Below are 24,571 nucleotides of genomic sequence, written 5' to 3' on the forward strand. Positions count from 1 at the left end.
GTTTCTTTTCTATTAAGTTCAAGTTATATAATTCACTAACACACCTAACTGAGAATAAATAGAAAGGAATTTTAATAAATTAATAAAATACATGCCAGTTTTCAAGGAGTAAGCAGAAGCTAAAAAGTTATAAACAAATAAATGAGATGGAATATTTAGACAGTAATTTTTTTCATATGGAAATGGTATTAGACACAACTCAAAAGTATTTTAAGCTATACTCAATACAAATATAAAATATGTCAAGATATAAAAAGTAATAAAAATAAGTATTAGATCAAGATGAATAGCACAAATTTACTTCTAAGGCAATCACCAGACCACCTAAAATGGGAAATAACATGATATAGAAAGAACACGAGTTTCAGACAGAACTTGAGTTCTAATCCAAGCTTCTTTATGTTAGGTACATGACGTTGAACAAGTTATTTAACCTCACTAAGCCCAGATTCCTTAAATATAAAACAAACTTAATACTTAACTTACAGGGTTAAAAGAAATGTCTACTCACGCACTATTTGGATGGGATTTTATACCTCATGAGACTTTGATTCAGCCTCCCCTTGATTACACATTAGGAGCTTTTTATTGGCTTTGATAAATTCATGAACTCCCTGGAATTATTTGAAAATTTGTGGGACTATGTGTCATTGGGCTACAAAGATCACTTTTAGGAAATCCGCACCTGAAGTTCATAAACTTTAAAGTCTGAAATGTTAAGCATCATAAAGCCTCACATGCCTATGATGCATGTTGTACCCATAAACTTTCACCACTCCTCCACTGATAAGATATAGGAGGAAATAAAATAAAGGATGACATGGGTTATCTATAATATTTATACTCCATAGCTCATTAATAAGTTACCAATTATGAATAGAGTGGCTGTTTAGATCACCAGCTGAAAAACTCTAAGAAAGAGATGTAAGTTGAAATGTCACTATAACTTAACTTTTTAAACTGAAAACATGAAAAACAGAGGTCCACATCATATATGGGAGCATAACAACTATACATAGTACTAGTTATAACAAAATACCTCCTATGATACAGTAGGAAGGACAAAGGCATTTTTAAGCAAATATATTTACTACACATCCTAGAGTTTGTCATATGCTGACATAATTATATAAGGGATTAACAGGCCAAAGTCACGCAAGAAATAGTAGAAGAAACTGAGAATGTTTATCCTAGAAGAGAAAAAAAACTCAGAGTAAATATGAACAGTCTTCAAATATTTCATGTGGAAAAGAACAATTTATTATGTTTAATTCCTGAGAACTGGAACCAGTGCATGTAAATTACAGGGAAACAAATGCCAACTCAATGGAATGGCTGACTTAGGAAGAAATATGCACCCCCCACACCACCTAGCAAGAGTTGTAGATCACTTATCAGAGATGCTATAAGGGGAAATCCTGGATGGAGTGTTAGACTAGATGATTTTTATGACTTCTATCAACCACAAAATTAAATAACTGATAAATGAAAAAGAAGTTGAATAGAAAACAAGTCTTAAATACTTTTTCTAAACAACATTGGTTATACAAATAAAGACAATGAAATCATACTTCCTTTACCCCTACCAAATTGAAATAAACTAAATTGCTACTTACTGACTATTCTGGAGCAAACTTAAATTTAAATATAATTTCTATACAATATACATCATTTATTAAACAGAATAACACTCTTGTATGCAAACATTCTTCTCTAAGTCTCTAGCTTCATAGAGCAAAGATTAAAAATATTGACTATTGGGCTTCCCTGGTGGCGCAGTGGTTGAGAATCTGCCTGCAGATGCAGGGGACACGGGTTCATGTCCCGGTCTGGGAAGATGCCGCGGAGCGGCTGGGCCCGTGAGCCATGGCCGCTGAGCCTGCGCGTCCGGAGCCTGTGCTCCGCAATGGGAGAGGCCACAACAGTGAGAGGCCCGCGTACCACAAAAAAAAAAATATTGACTATCAGTCCATATTGACTATATACAAATATTACTCAGACCAGATGAAAGAAAGGCAAATACTGCTTGTTAGGTCACTTGGAAAAATCCTGGCTTCACTCAAGAGTGCACACTAAACAAGTTAACATCAATCTCATTTAAGTGCACTAAACTCCGTTACCTGTGAGTAAGCATGTTCTGCTTGTAACTTTTTGCATTCATCTTTGAGTTTTTCAGATTCTCTCTCACGTTCCAAGGTCATGTTGTCCATTAGCGTTTGAACTTGGACCAGTTCTTTCTTAAGCACAGCAACATCTTCTATTCCAGGTCTCTGAAGCTGTGAAGCAAGACATTTTAATTAAAAATCACAGTGAAACTAAAATAACACACATTTTTAAAATAGTTTTACTACTAAGAAATCAAAATAAAACCATCTTTAATATCAATTACTAGATTCCAAACATCAAACACTGATGTCTTCCCCCAACAACCCTCTCCTTTTCCCACTCTATCTTATACTTAATAGTATTACCACTCAAGGTACAAAATCACAAATTCACAATTATCCTTAGCGCTTTAATTCCTTTCCTTTCCTTCACAAAGTAAACTCACTGGTGATAATCACTTGATAAATGCTAAATTCCTTCATTTTTTTATCCAAGGAAACTGGTCAATAACATGAAGAAGGAACAGCTATGAGCATAATTTGGGATTGTTGCAGGTTGTATACACTTAATTCATTTATCCATATATTTCTTGAGTGCTAAATAAAGGACAGATCCAAAGTTGTTAAGCCTGGGGAGAGTGATGAAAATACATGGTACCAATGACAGAAATACAGTTACAGAGGAAACAGGATGACTTGATGTTATACTTGTTGAATTTGAAATGAAAGCTAGAAATGCAATCAGAAGTGTCCTAAAAGTATGAATTTATAAAACTAAAGTTCAAGGGATGGTAAGATCAGAGATGCAAATATGGAAACTACTAAAAAAGACACTTGATATTAAGATAGAAACAACAAAAATGTTAATGTCATAAATTATGTGTCATTAAATTCCATTTTTATTTTAAAAATCATATAAAGTATATACATTTACGTGGTAAAACTAAAGGGAATTTTTTCTTTCCTCCATTTACTCAAGCTGTACTTCCAAAAATGTTTCATCAATGTATACATTTCATTTTTCAATTTCAAATAAGGTATATTCTAATAAATGGCTTCTAAATTACCAGTTCAGTCTTTAGATCTTGAATTATAGTTGCTCCTTTGTTTAATTCTTCTGTTACATGTGTTACTTTCTGGTCAGCAGCTTCTCGAAGACTCCTTTCTTCATCAAATTTTGACTTTATATCTAATTAAGGATAGTTACACAAATGACATGACATTAACTCTAGGGAAGAACAGTTTTATAATTCTTGTATATTCCAGTATATATCTATGTTATCACTCTTATTCAAATTTACATTCCTTTGGGCTTCCCTGGTGGCGCAGTGGTTGAGAATCCACCTGCCGATGCAGGAAACATGGGTTCGTGCCCTGGTCCGGGAAGATCCCACATGCCGCGGAGCAACTAAGCCCGTGAGCCATGGCCGCTAGGCCTGTGCGTCCGGAGCCTGTGCTCCGCAACGGGAGAGGCCACAACAGTGAGAGGCCCGCATACCGCAAAAAAAAAAAAAAAAAAAAAAAAAAAAAATTTACATTCCTTTAATAACCATAAATATATACAATAAAATTATACTTCTGCTTACATTAAATGATAAACTTTATTTTTTTTAATTTTTGAATTTAATTTTATTTTTTTATACAGCAGGTTCTTATTAGTCATCAGTTTTATACACATCAGTGTATACATGTCAATTCCAATTGCCCAATTCATACCACCACCACCCTGAACCCCCACCACTTTCCCCACTTGGTGTCCATACGTTTGTTCTCTACATCTGTGTCTCAATTTCTGCCCTGCAAACCGGTGCACCTGTACCATTTTTCTAGGTTCCACATATATGCATTAATGTACGATATTTATATTTCTCTTACTGATTTACTTCACTCTGTATGACAGTCTCTAGATCCATCCACGTCCCAACAAATGACCCAATTTCGTTCCTTTTAATGGCTGAGTAATATTCCATTGTATATATGTACCACTTCTTCTTTATCCATTCATCTGTCGATGGGCATTTAGGTTGCTTGCATGACCTGGCTATTGTACACAGTGCTGCAATGAACACTGGGGTGCATGTATCTTTTTGAATTGTGATTTTCTCTGGGTATATGCCCAGGAGTGGGATTGCTGGATCATATGGTAATTCTATTTTTAATTTTTTAAGGAACCTCCATACTGTTCTCCACAGTGGCTGTATCAGTTTACATGCCCACGAACAGTGCAAGAGGGTTCCCTTTTCTCCACACCCTCTCCAGCATTGGTTGTTTGTAGATTCTCTGATGAAGCCCATTCTAACTGGTGTGAGGTGATACCTCATTGTAGTTTTGATTTGCATTTCTCTAATAATTAGTGATGTTGAGCAGCTTTTCATGTGCTTCTTGGCCATCTGTATGCCTTCTTTGGAGAAATCTCTATTTAGGTCTTCTATCCATTTTTTGGATTGGGTTGTTTAATATTCAGCTGCATGAGCTGTTTATATATTTTGGAGATTAATCCTTTGTCCGTTGATAAGTTTGCAAATATTTTCTCCCATTCTAAGGGTTGTCTTTTCGTCTTGTTTATGGTTTCCTTTGCTGTGCAAAAGCTTTTAAGTTTCATTAGGTCCCATTTGTTTATTTTTGTTTTTATTTCCATTACTCTAGGAGGTGGATCAAAAATGATCTTGCTGTGATTTATGGCAAAGAGTGCTCTTCCTATGTTTTCCTCTAAGAGTTTTATAGTGTCCGGTCTTAAATTTAGGTCTCAAATCCATTTTGAGTTTATTTTTGTGTATGGTGCTAGGGAGTGTTCTAATTTCATTCTTTCACATGTAGCTGTCCAGTTTTCCCAGCACGACTTGTTGAAGAGACTGTCTTTTCTCCATTGTATATCCTTGCCTCCTTTGTCATAGATTAGTTGACCATAGTTACGTGAGTTTATCTCTGGACCTTCTATCTTGTTCCATTGATCTATGTTTCTGGTTTTGTGCCAGTACCATATTGCCTTGATTACTGTAGCTTTGCAGTATAGTCTGAAGTCAGGGAGTCTGATTCCTCCAGCTCCGTTTTTTTACCTCAAGACTGCTTTGGCTATTTGGGGTCTTTTGTGTCTCCACACAAATTTTAAGATTTTTTGTTCTACTTCCATAAAAACTGCCATGGGTAATTCGACAGGGATTGCATTGAATCTGTAGAGTGCTTTGGGTAGTATAGTCATTTTCACAATATTGATTCTTCCAATCCAAGAACATGGTATATCTCTCCATTTGTTGGTATCATCTTTAATTTCTTTTATCAGTGTCTTATAGTTTTCTGCATACAGGTCTTTTCTCTCCCTAGGTAGGTTTATTCCTAGGTATTTTATTCTTTTTGTTGCAATGGTAAATGGGAGAGTTTCCTTAATTTCTCTTTCATATTTTTTCATGATTAGTATATAAGAATGCAAGAGATTTCTGTGCATTAATTTTGTACCTGCAACTTTACCAAATTCACTGATTAGCTCTAGTAGTTTTCTGCTGGCATCTTTAGAATTCTCTATGTATAGTATCATGTCATCTGCAAACAGTGAGTTTTACTTCTTTTCCAAATTGTATTCCTTTTATTTCTTTTACTTCTCTGATTGCCATGGCTAGGACTTCCAAAACTATGTTAAATAATAGTGGTGAGCGTGGACAATCATTGTCTTGCTCCTGATCTTAGAGGAAACGCTTTCAGTTTTTCACCATTGAGAATGGCGTTTGCTGTGCGTTTGTCATATATGGTTTTTCTTATGTTGAGGTAGGTTCCCTCTATGCCCACTTTCTGGAGAGTTTTTATCATAAATGGGTGTTGAATTTTCTCAAAAACTTTTTCTGCATCTATTGAGATGATCATATGGCTTTTATTCTTCAATTTGTTAATACGGTATATCACACTGATTGATTTGCGCGTATTGAAGAATCCTTGCATCCCTGGGATAAATCCCACTTGATCATGGTGTATGATCCGTTTAATGTGTTCCTGGATTCTGTTTGCTAGTATTTTGTTTAGGTTTTTTGCATCTATATTCATCAGTGATATTGGTCTGTAATTTTCTTTTTTTGTAGTATCTTTGTCTGGTTTTGGTATCAGGGTGGTGGTGGCCTCATAGAATGAGTTTGGGAGTGTTCCTTCCTCTGCAATTTTTTGGAAGAGTTTGAGAAGGATGCATGTTAGCTCTTCTCTAAATGTTTGACAGAATTCACCTGTGAAGCCATCTGGTCCTGGACTTTTGTTTGTTGGAAGATTTTTAATCACAGTTTCAATTTCTTTACTTGTGAATGGTCTGTCCATATTTTCTATTTCTTCCTGGTTCAGTCTTGGAAGGTTATACCTTTCTAAGAATTTTTGCATTTCTTCCAGGTTGTCCATCATTTTGACATAGAGTTTCTGGTAGTAGTCTCTTAGGATGCTTTGTATTTCTGCCTTGTCTGTTGTAATTTCTCCTTTTTCATTTCTAATTTTATTGATGAGTCCTCTCCCTCTTTTTTCCTGATAAGTCTTGCTAATGGTTTATCAATTTTGTTTATCTTCTCAAAGAACCAGCTTTTAGTATTATTGATCTTTGCTATTGTTTTCTTTGTTTCTATTTCATTTATTTCTGCTCTGATCTTTATGATTTCTTTCCTTCTGCTAACTTTGGGTTTTGTTTGTTCTTCGTTCTCTAGTTCCTTTAGGTGTAAGGTTAGATTGTTTGAGATTTTTCTTGTTTCTTGAGGTAGGCTTGTATAGCTATAACTTTCCCTCTTAGAATTGCTTTTGCTGCATCCCATAGGTTTTGGATTGTCATGTTTTCATTATCATTTGTCTCTAGGTATTTTCTGATTTCCTCTTTGATTTCTTCAGTGATCTCTTTTTTATTTAGTAACGTACTGTTTAGCCTCCACGTGTCTGTGTTTTTTACGTTTTTTCCCCTGTAATTCATTTCTACTCTCATAGCATTGTAGTCAGAAAAGATGCTTGATGTGATTTCAATTTTCTTCAATTTACTGAGGCTTGATTTGTGACCCAAGATGTGATCTATCCTGGAGAACATTCCGTGCACACTTGAGAAGAAAGTGTAATCTGCTGTTTTCAGATGGAATGTCCTATAAATATCAATTAAATCTAACTGGTCTATTGTGTCATTTAAAGCTTCTGTTCCCTTATTTATTTTCATTTTGGATGATCTGTCCATTGGTGTGAGATGCTAAAATCCCCCACTATTACTGTGTTACTGTCGATTTCCTCTTTTACAGCTCTTAGCAGTTGCCTTATGTATTGAGGTGCTCCTATGTTGGGTGCATATATATTTATAATTGTTATATCTTCTTCTTGCATTGATCCCTTGATCATTATGCAGTGCCCTTCCTTGTCTCTTGTAACATTCTTTATTTTAAAATCTATTTTATCTGATATGAGTATTGCTACTCCAGCTTTCTTTTGGTTTCCATTTCCGTGGAATATCTTTTTCCATCCCCGCACTTTCAGTCTGTATGTGTCCCTAGGTCTGAAGTGGGTCTCTTGTAGACAGCATATAGATGGGTCTTGTTTTTGTATCCATTCAGCAAGCCTGTGTCTTTTGGTTGGAGCATTTAATCCATTCACATTTAAGGTAATTATCAATATGTATGTTCTATGACCATTTTCTTAATTGTTTTGGGTTTGTTTTTGTAGGTCCTTATCTTCTCTTGTGTTTTGCACTTACAGAAGTTCCTTTAGCATTTGTTGTAGAGCTGGTTTGGTGGTGCTGAATTCTGTTAAGCTTTTGCTTGTCCATAAAGCTTTTGATTTCTCCATTGAAACTGAATGAGATCCTTGCCGAGTAGAGTAATCTTGGTTGTAAGTTCTTCCCTTTCATCACTTTAAGTATATCATGCCACTCCCGCCTGTAGAGTTTCCGCTGAGAAATCAGCTGTTAACCTTATGGGACTCCCTTGTATGTTATTTGTCATTTTTCCCTTGCTGCTTTCAATAATTTTTCCTTGTCTTTAATTTTTGCCAATTTGATTACTATGTGTCTTAGTGTGTTTCTCCTTGGGTTTATCCTGTCTGGGACTCGCTGCGCTTCCTGGACTTGGGTGGCTATTTCCTTTCCCATGTTAGGTTAGTTTTCGACTATAATCTGTGCAAATGTTTTCTCTGGTCCTTTCTCTCTCTCTTCTCCTTCTGGGACCCCTATAATGCAAATGTTGCATTTAATGTTGTCCCAGAGGTCTCTTACGCTGTCTTCATTTCTTTTCATTCTTTTTTCCTTATTCCGTTCTGCAGCAGTGAATTCCACCACTCTGTCTTCCAGGTCACTTATCCGTTCTTCTGCCTCAGTTATTCTGCTCTTGATTCCTTCTAGTGTAGTTTTCATTTCAGTTATTGTATTGTTCATCTCTGTTTGTTTGTTCTTTAATTCTTCTAGATCTTTGTTAAACATTCTTGCATATTCTTATCTTTGCCTCCATTCTTTTTCCGAGGTCCTGGATCATCTTCACTATCGTTATTCTGAATTCTTTTTCTGGAAGGTTGCCTATCTCCACTTCGTTTAGTTGTTTTTCTGGGGTTTTATCTTGTTGCTTCATCTGGTACATAGTACCCTGCCTTTTCATCTTGTCTTTCTGAGAATATGGTTTTTGTTCCACAGGCTGCATGACTGTAGTTCTTCTTGCTTCTGCCCTCTGGTGCTAAATGATAAACTTTAAACGATCAAATGTCTTAGTCTACATAAATTCCACACAATGATAAATTACTAATTAGCATTTTAATATATACTTAATCACATAAATTACCTAAAAGCATGTACATGTAGTTAAAAAAATTATATGTAATTGTTAGCATAACCAAATGTTAAATGTTGTGTTTTTTTTGTTTTTTTTTTTTTTTTTGGCGGTACGCAAGCCTCTCACTGTTGTGGCCTCTCCCCGCTGTGGAGCACAGGCTCCAGATGCACAGGCTCAGCAGCCATGGCTCACGGGCCCAGTCGCTCTGTGCCATGTGGGATCTTCCCAGACCGGGGCACGATCCTGTGTCCCCTGCATTGGCAGGTGGACTCTCAACCACTGCACCACCAGGGAAGCCCTGTACTATTTATTATTTAACTTCTTCAAAATGTTACTTATTAATCTTTAAGCATAACCCAAAAGAAAATTCATCTCTAAAATTCGAGAAGATTTTACAGAGAAAATCAGTCCTTTGAAGGGAGGAGGTGCGAGAACAAACAAAATAACTTATATACTAACTCTATTATTATTAAATGCCAGTAATCACCACCACAATCTATAACAAATGCTTTACCACACTAAAATAAATTGTTTATTTCTAGGGTATACAATGGCAAAATTGTAATGAGACTGATATATTGGCTAAATAATTCTGATTTAATTTACCTGCAATTTCAGTGGCAAGTTGGGCTGCTTTTTGTTCAAATAAATCTTTCATTTGCTTAATATTAAAATTTTCTGTTTGGGCTTCTTCTAACTGCTGTTCCAGAGACTGTAGTTCTACAAAAAAGTACAGTAATTATTCAAATACAATGTGAATTACATTTCCTAAATTGTTATTACTTATATCATAATCATTGTAGAAGTTAAAGACAATCAACATGCATCTACTAGTCAATTACAAGTAGAGTATCTTCACATTTTAAGAATTAAGCATTGGACTTCCCTGGTTAAGAATCCACCTGTCAGTGAAGGGGACATGGGTTGGAGCCCTGGTCCAGGAAGATCCCACATGCCTCGGAGCAAGTAAGCCCGTGTGCCACAATTACTGAGCCTGCGCTCTCAAGTCTGCGAGCCACAACTACCAAACCCACGTGCTGCAAATACTGAAGCCTGCGCACCTAGACCCCGTGCTCCGCAACAAGAGAAGCCACTGCGATGAGAAGCCCGCACACCACAACAGAGAGTAGCTCCAGCTCGCCGCAACTAGAGAAAGCCAGTATGCAGCAACAAAGACCCAATGCAGCCAAAAATAAAATAAATAAATTTATTTTTTTTAAAAAAAGAATTAAGCATAGCCAATTCATTTAAGTCCCAAGTCATAGTTTACAAACATGTAAAACAAATGAAAGGAATATTTAGCAATCATACCCAAATAATTTATAAATATTTCTTTAAGGATTATTTTGACTTCACATTTCTCAGTTATCTTCTATATCTGTCAACTGACCAAAAAGGAATATATCCTGCACCTCTGATGAAATGTATCACAATGTGAAATGAAATTAGAACTGTTTTAAGAACAATTAAGGTTAAAAAAAAAAAAAAAAAAAAAAACAATCAAGGTCTTAAATAAAATAATCAATTAAAATATGCAGTCAACTCCTACTACTTCATCCTCATAAAGAAAAGGGATTTCAGGGGCTTCCCTGGTGGTGCAGTGGTTGAGAGTCTGCCTGCTAATGCAGGGGACACGGGTTTGAGCCCTGGTCTGGGAGGATCCCACATGCCACAGAGCAACTAGGCCCATGAGCCACAGCTACCGAGCCTGCGCGTCGGGAGCCTGTGCTCCACAACAAGAGAGGCCGCGATACTGAGAGGCCTGTGCACCGTGATGAAGAGTGGTCCTCGCTTGCCACAACTAGAGAAAGCCCTCGCACAGAAACGAAGACCTAACACAGCAAAAATAAATAAATAAATTTTTAAAAAATAAAAAAAATTACTTATTTTTAAAAAAAGAAAAGGCATTTCAGAGGGACATTAAATACAATGCTAATCTCAAAATATAATTTTGATTATTCATTGCACATTCCTCCAGTTAAAGTCCATTACAAAGATGCTAGTTTCATCATTTTTAATTTTAAGAGAAAAAACTGCATGGCTCTTTAATACAGATCTAAATTTTCATTAACCACCATATTAATGTAATATTTCAGAAATTTCTTTATAACTTCAGAATATAATGAACTAAAACAGGACTAAGATTTCATTAACTGATTAAGTTACAAAGTTCACAGGTAATAGATACTCTCGGCCTAGAATATGACTGTTATCTTCACTGTTTTAAAGCCATAAAGTATAATCTCAAGATAAAATTCATGTAGCAAGCATCACAGAAAACAAAAGAAGTAAAAAAGGATGAGAAAGAAGAAAAAGAAAAATGAAAAAATAACAGCTTCAAGTAAAGTTACCTGCTGATGAATCAGCCACTAATCCATCAGGTTTAGACTCCTCAATGAAAACAAAAAACATAAACAAATACATTAAAAGGAAAAGACAATACTGTTACAATTGCCAATGTGAAAAATATCTCTGAAATCCACATTCTGTCAGGTAAGTAGCAAGATTTTGATGAAAATCAAATCTTGGCCTGCTCACATTCTTCTAGATCTCTAAGGTATGACTAGGCAGTCTGGAATAATGATGTAACTGTAGCTCACTGATTCTAAGAATTCTTTTATGTTAACATATATTAAATTTTATGAGTCTTGCCAAGATGGCATCTTAAACTCCATAAATACAGTAATAAGTAACATAAACTATCACAATTATAAAATTAGATTCTAAAGCAAATACTTAAGTTAGCAGACAAGATTCAATCCTATAATAGTTGAAAATTTTCATAGGCTGAAATATGCCATGAAACTAACACTACTAAAAAATTGGCTTTAAAAACATAAATCTTTAATTACAGATTATAAATTGTCTTGAAAGGAGCCAAAATAAAGAATGTATTCCATAAGGTTTAATTTATCCCATGCATTAGGAATAAAATACCACCTAGTCATTATTTCCATATTCTAAAGAATTATATATATCTGAAAAAGTTTCATAAGGTATCTCAGAGTACATCTTTTTATTTTCCTATACATTGGATTTAGACATACTGATTGCTAATAATCATCAGTATTTAAAATACATTTTCCCCCAAAGGTAAATTTCTTATCAAGGCAATTGCACTGTGGGAATGTATTTAATTTATTATAAATGTAAAATAGCCATTTCAAATGTAGTAAACAATTTCCCGTGTTTTCAGGTGCGGAAAATAATACAACTCGTGTTTGACTGATTGTTAATGGCATCTATGTAAAACATACATAAGTGAAAATAAGTATTTTAGATTACTAAAAACCTCTTTAATGCGTCCTCAATTATAGAAGCTGAGCAGTAATAAGACTGATATCTTTTTATCCATTTATTTGTTTTTTATCCTAGTTCAAATCACAATTTTTGGTGAAAAGACAAAAAGACCAACTGGGAGTCATAATGTGCTAAGATAATGTGCACAGGGATCACTAATTACTTTATAAAAGTATTAGAGCTATTGTTAAAGGGTGTCCGTTTTATTCTTACAAATGAAAACTATATATGTATTTAGTAAAATTCATTATTCTATGATTCTTTATGTAAGTTTAGTATAAAAGTCAGAATAATTTTAGTATAAAACTCATAATTGGTTAAGACATTGTTTAGAAAATACATTAAGCTATAAAGAACATATATATATAAAGAATCTAAGACATCAAGTGAAATCGCTCAAAATAACCACTTTTGATACTACAATGATTTTCCTGTTCTTTTCCCTATATATTATTTTTATGTAAAGTTGTATAGTACATATGTGCCTGTATGTGTACAAAGACACTAATGTTTTTTAACATCATTAATATATCAGTTTTCCCATGTTTTCAAACAATCTTCACTAATATAAACTGTAAGCAGCTACTAATAGTTCTGTCCTTATTAATAGACATTTTAGTGATTTCCAATTCGCCACAAACACAAATGCTTTGAAGAGCTTCACTACTGTTTGAACCTGTATTCTTAACCATTTAGGTATATTGTCAGAAAATAAGAATAATGTTTTAAACAATCCATAGGTAAATGATTCTTAATGGGGCACCTTTAAGGAGTTACATCTGACCTTCCCACATATTAGTTATACTGGTTTGCATTCATTAGTACTATAAAGGATATACATGTAGGCTAATACCCAGAGAAACAAATTAGGAAGTTATTCATATCAGGCCACCTATTTACAAAAAAGTATTATGCTTAATTTTCAACAATGAAAATAAACAACTAATAACACACTTCAAGTATTTAAAAGCAATTACTTGCTGCTGCAGCCCTTGAAATTTTTCTAATTCTTTCTTTAATTCTTCTGAGTACCATTTTTCCTCCTAAGAGAAGAAAACGGTTTTTAATTAGTAAATTGTAAAAGATTGTATTTATCTGACACACTGAAAATAAACAAGTGTAATCATTTTTAGTCTTACCTTAAGTGAAGCCTGTAGATCTTGGACCTCTTGTCTGAGTAGTGTTATGTCATCTCTAAACATAAGTTGAAAAAAAAAAAGGAATTAATAGTTAATGTTCTTTAACAAATCATGGCCAGTGACTGCATATTAGTATTCTAATTTTCTCAAATCTTAAAAAAATACTATAGATTTTATGTATAGTGGCATATATATATATATATAATCCTTGGGAAAATAATTTTATTCCTAAAGCACATTGTCTATAAATAGAAGAACATTTTCTCATGGAAATGATAAAACTGACTGTCAAGAACCTGAGCCAGAAGCAAAATATCTCCCATTAATTTACCAGCAATAAGCATCAATGGCTTCCTATTGCGGTTAGTGTAAAATCTAAACTCATTACCAAGGACTATAAAATCTGCACAATCTACTCCCTGACTTACCACTCTCACCCTCATTACTTTAGCTCTAGCAATTCTGGCTTCTTTCTGTTCCTTGAGCCTGAAATGCTTTCCTGTCAAAACCTCACATTCTGTTCACCTCATCTAATTCTGTCAGTCTGACAAAAAATGGTGAGCAGACACCTCAAGGCCCTAATGCAGGAAAAAGATTCCATGAGAAAACACACTTAGGATTATTCTTATGGATATGAGGAACATTATCTTCCCCTGTTGCATTATAAATAGCAGAAAAAGGGACTCTCCTTCCTCCACGCCACTCCAATGGCTGCCATGGTAGAAGACACAAAACTGAACTGAGCTGATTGAGAATACTCAAGTTAACTGATTCTAGTACAAAGGGAAGAGAACAGGATCTGTTCTAATGTTTCAGAAGACCAAGTCCACACCAGCACAAGCATATCAGAAAGTAAAAGATAATGGGACATACTGGTGGGAGAATTATTCTCTAGGATGGGAGTGGGGGTAGAGAACAAATGGACAGAGTCAGCTTCATCTGTGAAACATGGTTAATAATAGAAAAAGAAGGAAACTGCCAACAAAGAAAAATGTAAAAGATGGAGAAATAAGTCCTCTACCTTGGTAGCCATTCATATGTAAAGAATTAATTCATTATTCAACAGAACTTGTCTATGCCAGACTCTCAAGTTGTTCAGTTTAATGGGGGAAGTAAACATGTAAAGAAGTAAGAGTAACAGACCATCAGTTCTATGATAAAAACAGAGGCATAGGGACTTCCCTGGTAGTGCAATGGTTAAGAATCCACCTGCCAATGCAGGGAACACGGGTTTGATTCCTGGTCCGGGAAGATCTCACATGCCGTGGAGCAACTAAGCCCGTGTGCCACAACTACTGAGCCTGCGTGACACAACTACCGAAGCCCGAGTGCCAAGAGCTCATGCTCCACAACAAGAGAAGCCACCGCAATGAGAAGCCCGCATACCACAACAAAGAGTAGCCACCATTCACTGCAACTAGAGAAAGCCCACACATAGCAACAAAAATCCAAAGCAGCCAAAAATAAATCAACTATTTTTTAAAAAACAGAGGCATAAAAATAGTGTGATCACTTCTACTTACAAGCACTTCATGATGGAGATAAAATTTGAGGTGACGTCTTTAATCTCTGAATACAAAAGTAAAACTGGATAATAGATTCCTGTTTCCTGACTCTTAAAATTGGTCTTTTTATGACACTTTCATTAGTTTTCATTTCTTTATTTCGGTGTGTGTGTCTCCCCTCCCCTCCCTCTCTCCCATGTGGCCCTACGAACTTACCCAACTTGCAGAAACCACCTGTCAACTTAGTCTTAATATGAGAAGAACACAGGGAACACTTATTCTTAATATGTGTATAGAAAAGTGTGTATATGTTTTAAGTTTTCCCTACTCTTTATTAATCTTCCAACTCTATGTATAAACTAAAACGATGAAGAAAGGAATTAATAACAATATTCTTGAAAGGCCAATACTAAATTGAAAGAAATTGCGAGGAAGATAAAGGAAGATAATTCCAATTCAATTTCTAATTGGGTGGTCTCAGTTACTCCAATTAATCTTTTAAAAAGTGCCACTTAACAAATTTTTGAAGCAATTTGCCTAGCAAAGAAAATCTTTTGAAAGGTGTAACATATCAAAGCAATCTAGGATATTTACAAAAGAAAATTAGGAAACATCAATCAAAATTTTAAAGGGAGACTTTATCCAAAAATTCCATTTCTAGAAATTTATCTTCCAGATATATTCAAACATGTGCAAATGTTATGTCCACGAGGACATATACCACAACAACATTGATAATTACAAAACACTGGAAATAGCCTAAATGCTATGAACAGGAGAATGATAAAATTCTATGCAGTCATTAAGAAGAATGAGATAGCTTTATCTGCATTGATATGAAACAATCCATAAGATACACAGAGAAACAAAAGGTATAGGACAATGTAGAACTTCTCTTTGATGTAATTACATACATTTATATATTTCTTTATATATACACAGATATAAGCATGTGTATACATGCATACACTATCTCTGTAAATATACACAAGAAACTGATGATAAGTAAGAGGCTATGGGGAAACAGTGGCAAGGAGTCAATTTATACCACAAAATTTTTTGAACCATTTGAATTTTGTATTCTGCATATGCTATCCATACATCTAATTTTAAAATCTGGACCCAAGAAAACTAATGCATCACATTTCATATATATTTGATGCTGATGGAATTCTCAGTTTGTCATATGTTAACTGTAGAGCTTTAAAACAAAAAGGTTTCATGACCCACCTAAGTCACGTGCTCTTTGATCTAGAAGACATATCTTGCCCATAGTCACATGCTATCCAATATGTTATAGAAGGGCAGGATGTAATTTTAAGAAATTGGAGAGGTACAGGAAGATGAGAAGAACACATATAGTAACAAATAAACCTGAAAAACTATACACTGACTATTCCATAAACAATGAGAAACTAGTGAAAGTTAACATTCAGAATAAAGCAATCAAATTTCCATTTTAAGAATACTAGTCTGGGGCTTCCCTGGTAGCACAGTGGTTAAGAATCCGCCTGCCAATGCAGGGGAAATGGGTTTGAGCCCCGGTCCGGGAAGATCCTACATGCCGCGGAACAACTAAGCCCATGCGCCACAACTACTGAGCCTGCGCTCTAGACCCCGTGAGCCAAAACTACTGAGACCGTGTGCCACAAATACTGAAGCCCATGCGCCTAGAGTCCGTGCTCCACACAAGAGAAGCCACCGCAATGAGAAGCCCGCGCACCACAACGAAGAGTAGCCCCTGCTCGCTGCAACTAGAGAAAGCCCGCGTGCAGCAACGAAGACCCAACACAGCCAAAAATAAAATAAATAAATTTATTTTTTTAGAAAAGAAAAAGAATACTAGTCTGGCAGCAATGTGGAGAGTTAAGTAGAGAGGTACAAGACATAGGGAGAGAGCCAACAATAAATACTGAAAAATATTTTTGAGTGAGAGATGATGAAACCTAAACTAAGCCGTAGCAGGGAAGATAAAAAAAGGTTATAAGGGCTGTTAAGGAGATAGAATTAACTAAACTTTGGGACAGATCAAATAGGGGAAGGTAAGTGTGTAAAAATGAGCATATCCAGTTTTCTGGCTTTAGTAACTTGGTGGAAAGATAATGTTGCCATTAACCAGAAGAAGTAACAGTACTATGTAAGGAAAAGGTTTAGAAGAAAATATAATGAACCCTGTTTTCAAATGTCAACAGGGAGATGTTCCTTTGGAACATCTAAAAGACGATATCTAGTAGGCAACTTGGGAGATAATTCTAGGTTGGAGATGTAGTTTAGGAGGAAGTCATGGATATGGATATTACCCCAAGTACATTATACAGAGGAAGAGAGTACATTAAACAGATCAAGAATTATCACAATGATGTGCTGTCTCAGAAGAGTGGAAGGAAAGAGAGCCAGAAGAACCAAATTGTGCAGAAATTATAATAAATAGTCTACAAAGACGGCTGCCTTCAAGTTCTTCCCTTCCTCTACACAGAAGCCACTCCTCCACTGAAAGATAGAGCTTACTTCTTGGCCTCTTCAGTCTGAGCTGGCCCTCAGATTCCTGAGCAGTCCTGTGGCTAATATGACCAAAAAATTACGGCAGAAATGACACTGAAACTTTTGAAGCCAGGCCTAAGACAATTGGCAGCTTCTGTTTCTTTCCTCTTGTACTGCTCTTTATTAGAACCCAACTGCTGGCCTGTAATTCCAAGCAGCTGCATAGAGAGGACCACATGAAGGAGAACTGAGTCCCCTGATATACAGCCCCAGATGAGCTGACAGCCAGCGTCCAGCATCATCTCCCAGCCATGAATGTGAGGTCATTTTGGACCTTCTGGCCTTCCCAGCACCCAACTCTACATAACTTAAAGCAGAACCATCCAGTCAAATCAAAGAATATGAGAAGTAATACAGAGTTACAGTTTTAAACCACTAGGTTTGGGGTGAACTATTACATGGTTATAGATGACCAAAACAGAGGTCAAGTAAAATAAAAACTGAAAATAATCCAGGTCTTTTTTTACCGTTGACCTTTGAAGAAGTATTTTCAGGAGAATGGTAGGGCAAAAACCAGGTTTTAGTGAGCTAAACATTGGATGAAAAGTTAAGAAAAAAGAACACAGGTAGACTATAGATGTTTTTATGTTGAAAGTTCATGTATTGGGCACTAATTCACAGCTGAGAAAGCAACTCTGTTAAACTGACACTAAATATGTAAACATTTATATATAAGTATATATTTTATATCTATCTCCTAACAAATGACAAAAGAACAGTACCCAAAATTATTGACTCATACATAAAAATCCTAAAGAGCACTAATAGTCATGTAAAAGGGAAGATTCGTATTTCCCAAAAGCTCTGGTTTTCCCACATATTTTAATAAATTAAAACAACCATATTAAAAAAAACATGTTTTATAGTTCTACATTATCTATCAACCAAAATGTAGTCATAATACTTTTCCTTAATGTGGTGTTCTTTATGCTATAGCATATTAACCAACTAAGAGGCTTTTTTTTTAAAAGAAAAACATGAAAAACAATTTTTTACAAGTAGAATAACATCAAGTTTTCTTCCTTAGTGGGAATATAAGACAAGAGTCCTTACCAGTAGAAGAAGAAAAGCAAAGTCATACTGTTGAATACTGTTCTAATTAACTATATTTTAGTTTAATTCTTAAAATGGTCAGGCAAAATTGTCAAGAAGCAGAATGTGTTATGTGTGCTTGCTGTTATATTGGCATTTACAAAAAAAATGTTTTTGTAATAATTATTAAATTTAATTCTTTGCTAAATTCATTATTTTAACAACTTACTATAAAATCTTCTAAACAAAGCATATCATTCTTTATTAAGCAGAATTGCTAAATATAATTTAACCTTTAAAAAAAAATCACAATATTTATTAAAAATATAAACCTGTGAACCATATTGTAGATGCTGGTATAGATAGTTTTTGGTCAAGGATAGGATTGGTTATAACAATAAAAGATGAAGGCTATGCTAAAAGAAGATAGATTTAAATTAAATAATATAAAAACACTACTCTTTTCGAAAACTAAGTATTCATGATTAAACAATGATATCACATGCATTCACTACATTACACCTCAAAACTATTATACTGTACCGCTTCAGAGCCAGAGCTTCCCCTCCATGACTCGAATCATTACCAGCATCGTGGACTGCCTCATAGTGTTTGAAAAGTTCATCAGCGGATCCAAGAGATTTCATACACTGGGGACATATGAAACCCTACAGAAAGAGGTAGAAAAAGATTTCAAAATAGTATTTAGTATTGTGAAATAACCATTTGTATATTGTGAAATACAGTCATATGTATTATTCACACCAATAGGTAAATTGTAATTTACAGTGTTAAGCCCAAATTCTGGTATTGTGCAAAGGTACATCACTGCCTATCCTGGTTGCAGTTTACAAAATGTTTTATAAAACCCTTACAACCATCTTTTAGGTTGAATAAATTAATGGCTAGAGTATAGAATTCTAATCTGAGAAGTTAGATCTAATCTAGAAGTCTAGTTGAGAAGACTTGCCATCATATCCTCCATCTCTCTAGATATCTCCCTTAGTAAAACAATATTTGCTCCAATCTACTGCACAGGAATAACCAAAATATTAAGAACATGAAGCACTCTGATCATTAGGAAAAAAGTAATATAAGTAACTCATAATTACCAGAGTATCTACAATGGTTGAGAAGTATTTTCATCAGTAAATTTCTTGCTAACTTAAGATTAACACTATAAAAGCTTAAAATTAATATATACTCCCATAAAATATTAAAAACTTATAAATAATCCCAGAATTATTATATAGTTATGGCATACAAGGTCCTGCAGGTATAGTCCCCCCAATGACCTAACCAATCTGATCTCTGGACATCCCTTACTCTATATAACATGCTTCAACTATACTGAAGCACCTATGTTTCCCTGAACACACCACAGTATCTCACATTTTTACACCTTTGCATATATTGCTTTTTTCCTCCAGCATTCTCATCATCAGTTTGTCAAGTTTCTACATCCACTATAATGCACAACACAATGAAGCTTTTAATCTATGTTTCCCTAATGCCTAGTGTAGTATTTTGAACATACCATACACTTTCTACAGAGTGTACCTATTTAATGAAATATGAATGAACCTGGCAGGGCAGAATTTGGCAAAAAAGCAGAAGAGCTTTAACAGCTTGCAGATTATAAAACCTTCCAAAGGATAGACTGAGCTTAGTAATAAGAACTCCGGACACATAAAAACTAAGAATAAACAAGTAACTTCTGCTCCTTTGTTGGGTGCTATACAAATAACATACCCTCACATCATTTATGTACATCATATGGCCGAATCAAGGCTCAATGAACGTAACACTACCAGACAATGGTATAACAGAAGTATTGATATATATAAAGAACTATAGGAAGACGAGAAGTATCCAAATCTGCCTGCGGCAGCAGTTAATACTCTCCAAAAACTAAACACACACACACACACACACACACACACACACACACACACACACACACACACAAAATGTACATGTGTATGTATACATATATGTAGACATATGTCTATCTATATGAGACACTGGAATTAGGTACTGAATAGGAGTTTACTTGTCAGAAATAAAGGCATTCTAAGCAAATGGAGGAGCATGAACAAAGATGTAGGAAAAGGTATGAAACACAGCCATGCTGCATTTGGGAAACAGAGGTATGTTCTGATCACAGAACCAGAGTGAAGGGCAGCGGCACTACAGGTGAATGAATGCAATGATCTCTTATGAAACTCCTGAAGTAAGCAAAGACAGTAGTATTGAGGATGTGCCTTTGGACATCAGAACAATGCCATTAGGATCCAGAGATATGTGATGCTTAGCACTGTCTTCTAAATGAATGAATGCCCCCAGCCTGTGTGTTAATCTACTTGGTATTATCTTTTTTCAAAGCCATCTATTATCTACCATCATATTTCATAATGGCTCTATATTAAGCTCTATTTGGTATTCTTATAACTTCTGCCCAGTAACTGCTGTACCACACTAGTTAACATGCTTTTAGTGCAACAGCACATAAACCCCTATAATATTTAGCTTGTCATTTCTCTTTCGTGTCTCAGCTTCTGCTAGTAACTAGAAGGCAAATTACAGTGTTCCTCAGGAAATCCACATCCCAGTTATGCTATTTAATCTTCACAACTTTGGCTTTTTGACCACTGTCTTTACTTCCAGGTTTTGGCTCTGGATACCCAAGGACACCAAAAAGCTAATGATCCCATTAGGGTATGCCATACTTTCTTAAAGCTTCTAAACATTACCAGGTTAATACTCCAGAAAGAACGGATTCATCCCTAAAGAGAAATTTTATAAATTCAGTCATACATATTTAGAAATATTCCACCTAAGTAAATTTTCCATGTGATTAGAGTTTGCATGTTTAAATAAAACTTCAATTTTGGGACATTTCTGATGAAAATAATTCTAAAATACATATATGTACTTCCTCACCTACTTAAACAGATGATATTAAACCTTTGCTTAATGTCCCAGAAGCATAAATATTAATCACTGAATGGCTGTCTTCCACTCTATTAATTCTGGCAAGTCTCTAATTCCTGTACCCACATTCTATAGTTTTTCTTACACCCTGTTTTGTCTTTCAACAATCATTTCTAAAAATTATTCCTATGCTATTTCTAGCAATGCTTGCCTGATATGAATAGGAAAGATAGATTAAGGGAAAAAACGTTTATTAAACCACATCACTCATTTAAAATAAAAGTAAAGGGACTTCCCTGGTAGTCCAGTGGTTAAGAATCCACCTTCCAATGCAAGGGACACAGGTTCGAGCCCTGATCGGGGAAGACCCCACATGCCGTGGAGCAACTAAGCCCACGTGCCACAACTAAAGAGCTCATGCGCTCTGGAGCCTGCACGCCACAACTACTGAGCCTGCATGCTGCAGCAAAAGATCCCGCATGCCGCAACTAAGACCCAACGCAGCCAGAAATAAAAATAAATATTTTTTTTAAAGTAATATAAGCTCAGAATGAATATCTCAGGGATGTCTCATGAACAGAGTGCATGATCTTTAGTTCATGGGTTTTGTGATACTAATTCTGGATATTAAGAGACTACTCTATTTTTTTCTAAACTATCTTCAAGGGAATTAAGGTTGCTAGATAGATAACTTACAGACAGTAAAACAGCAAACAATAATATACCAAAATAGCCAGCTACATTTTATTTCCCTTAATCATTCCAAATATCTGACCTACTCACTCTCTCTCTCACATACACACACACACACACACACACACACAGAGCGCACGCGCACGCGCACACACACACACACACACACAGTGTTGACTTAAGATTAAAAGCATTAAATTCCTTACTGTTAGTTTTCAGTTATCTGTAATCCTTTCTCAGATCCACCATAGCTAAGAACTTAGCTTAATTTGATACTTATGATACCCTATTGTACCAAGTGTCCTTTCAGTTAAAAGGAAAGTTCTTATTTAAGTGACAGGTAGGTAAGATAGTCACTTTTGATTTTGGCTAACCCATAAAGAAAAGTTGACCCATATGTTCTGTAAGAAAAACAACTGGTAAAATGCTAAGCAGAGTTCCAAGAATCTTTTATGCCTCTATCTTTGCTCACACTGCCTCCGTAGTTTAATTGGTGTCCTATTTGCAGTCATTTCCCCACCACCCTAGAGAATGTCTGGTTTAATTGTTCCCCTCTTCAAGTTCTTCTGCAGTTACCCTCAAGCCGAATCAGACATTGTACTCTTTTTGCAAATATCTATCAGAAAAACTTCCTGGCCTAGAGACCATATCTTATTTACCTTTTTATCTCCTGTACCTTCCAAAATACCTGGCACATAAAAGGTACTCTATTAATGTTAAATAAGTGAAAGTTTGGTGAGATCATTTTCTTATACATCATTAACTCATAGGAAAGAGTAAGTCTGATTTTTTTGTCTTTCATGGTAAAAAAGTTTCATTATTTTAAAAGATTTGTAAAAGAATTTTTTAAAAAGCTACGTCTCCCTTTGTTTTTAGAATACTGTAGTAATTTTCAAAGGAAGGAGATATATCAAGATCATCTGAGAAATTTTTTCCAGACTAAAAATGGGCAACACTTCCCCTCACTCGCTCCCACTCCCAGCCTTCTGTATACACCAACCTCACACACTACAGAGAAACATTTGGGTGACCCATGATTAATAACAGGTATATATCATTCTGTCACTTCCAACAGGTCTGGGGAATCAAAACAAAGACTGAAACAGTGGTACATCCAGATTCTAATGCTGTATATATTTTTCCAAATAAAGACAGTAACAGTTCACATACAAAGTCCTCTTTCTATGTAAGAGTAAAGCATCTTAACCTAGAGCATTTTAAAACATTCATTAATAAAACATTAACTTCATAATAAAGATATAACTTACAAATGTTGAAATAAAAAACATTCACTTTATATTTCAAATTTCATGGCAAAATTATGCAAAAATATAAACTTAAACTTTTATATATGTTTACAGATTCACAAAAAGACGGCTGCAAACAGTAGAACAGCCAACTTCCCAAGAGCTTCTTTTCCTTATTAAACCTTCTTAGAGCATGCATAATTAAAGCAATCCACATTCCCTTATAGCAGAAAAAGTTAAGCAACACTGAGGTAAGGAAAAACAAAGCTATTTTGAGCAACCCAAAACCAAGCTGCTAAAAACAAAATATTCAGGACCCACAGTAACACTGGAGTCATTAAGAAGAAGTTCCTGTCCTCTTGTCTCATTTTCAGCGTGCACTTTCTGGTAATGCTCCGACAAATCAATAGCAGTTATACATCTTTTCATACATAATGGACAGATGAAACCCTGTGAAATAACAACTTTTAGGAGGATATACACAAAAAGTTATTTATGAAACATAACAGAAACAATGAAAATAGACATAACAGGAAAATAATAGTATATTTCTTTTTAGTATATGGAAGGGAAATTTTCAACTGTGCAAAAGGTGAAAGACCTATCCTAAGTAGGACTCTGAAATTAGTTTCCATCCTTATGCTATAGATTCCCATTGGTCAATTTTATTGAGTAACCAGTTGCTTTAGTTGGAATATTATTATTCTTTTTATTATACTTTGTCCTTATCTGAGAGCTAGTATTGGCAAGCTAGCTTTTATTTTAGATCAAGAAATGATTGGTAGTTTTAACAAATACTTTTAGGTAGATGATGTTCTCAACAAAAAAGTTGTTATAATGAAAGCAATTTTTAGTCTTCACCATATTCCACTAGCCTATGATCCCATTCTTGCCCATACCCATAATTCCCAGTAGGTTACCCTTCCTTCTAACTTTATGAGCCAAATAAAATCATTTTACAACAATCTCCCAAATTCCCCATACCTAACAATATATGTATTTTAAAATGTGGGCTGTTACACTGATCTATGGTTTGGGGTTTTGTTAGATAGGAACAGAAAAAGGATAAGAGAATAAAGGAGTTCAGAGTATCAGGGAGAAAGTAAATTAAATGAAGACAGTGGTGAAGGACAATAGGCTACAAAGGTTATAACGTCATGAGTTTTGGTGTCAGAAATAGATGTGGGTTTGAGTCTCAACCAATACTGACTATATGACTTTAAAAAATTAACTTTACCTTGCTAAATGTCAGTTTCCTCATCTATAAAATGGGACTAATATTAGCACCTATTTGTGTAGAGTTACTGTGCAGTGTATAAAATGCTT

General features: G+C 35.0%; 1 protein-coding gene across 5 annotated transcripts in view; it reads right to left on the reverse strand.

Annotated features, from left to right (window-relative positions):
- Positions 1-24,571, reverse strand: part of EEA1 (early endosome antigen 1) — a 141,839-nt gene that overhangs the window by 75,535 nt on the left and 41,733 nt on the right. For 2 of the 5 annotated variants that reach the window (XM_067009856.1, XM_059080205.2), the window contains exons 3-10: positions 23,567-23,695; positions 18,915-19,039; positions 13,294-13,348; positions 13,132-13,197; positions 11,206-11,245; positions 9,461-9,574; positions 3,173-3,294; positions 2,121-2,276 (exon numbers count right to left, since the gene is read on the reverse strand). In XM_067009856.1, the coding sequence (XP_066865957.1) occupies positions 2,121-2,276; positions 3,173-3,294; positions 9,461-9,574; positions 11,206-11,245; positions 13,132-13,197; positions 13,294-13,348; positions 18,915-19,039; positions 23,567-23,695 (807 nt within the window). The remainder of the gene's footprint in view (positions 1-2,120; positions 2,277-3,172; positions 3,295-9,460; positions 9,575-11,205; positions 11,246-13,131; positions 13,198-13,293; positions 13,349-18,914; positions 19,040-23,566; positions 23,696-24,571) is intronic. The other 3 variants (XM_059080206.2, XM_067009857.1, XM_067009858.1) reach the window with 3 other exon arrangements.

Source organism: Kogia breviceps, chromosome 12 (assembly GCF_026419965.1).
Source record: "Kogia breviceps isolate mKogBre1 chromosome 12, mKogBre1 haplotype 1, whole genome shotgun sequence".
NCBI lineage: Eukaryota > Metazoa > Chordata > Mammalia > Artiodactyla > Physeteridae > Kogia > Kogia breviceps.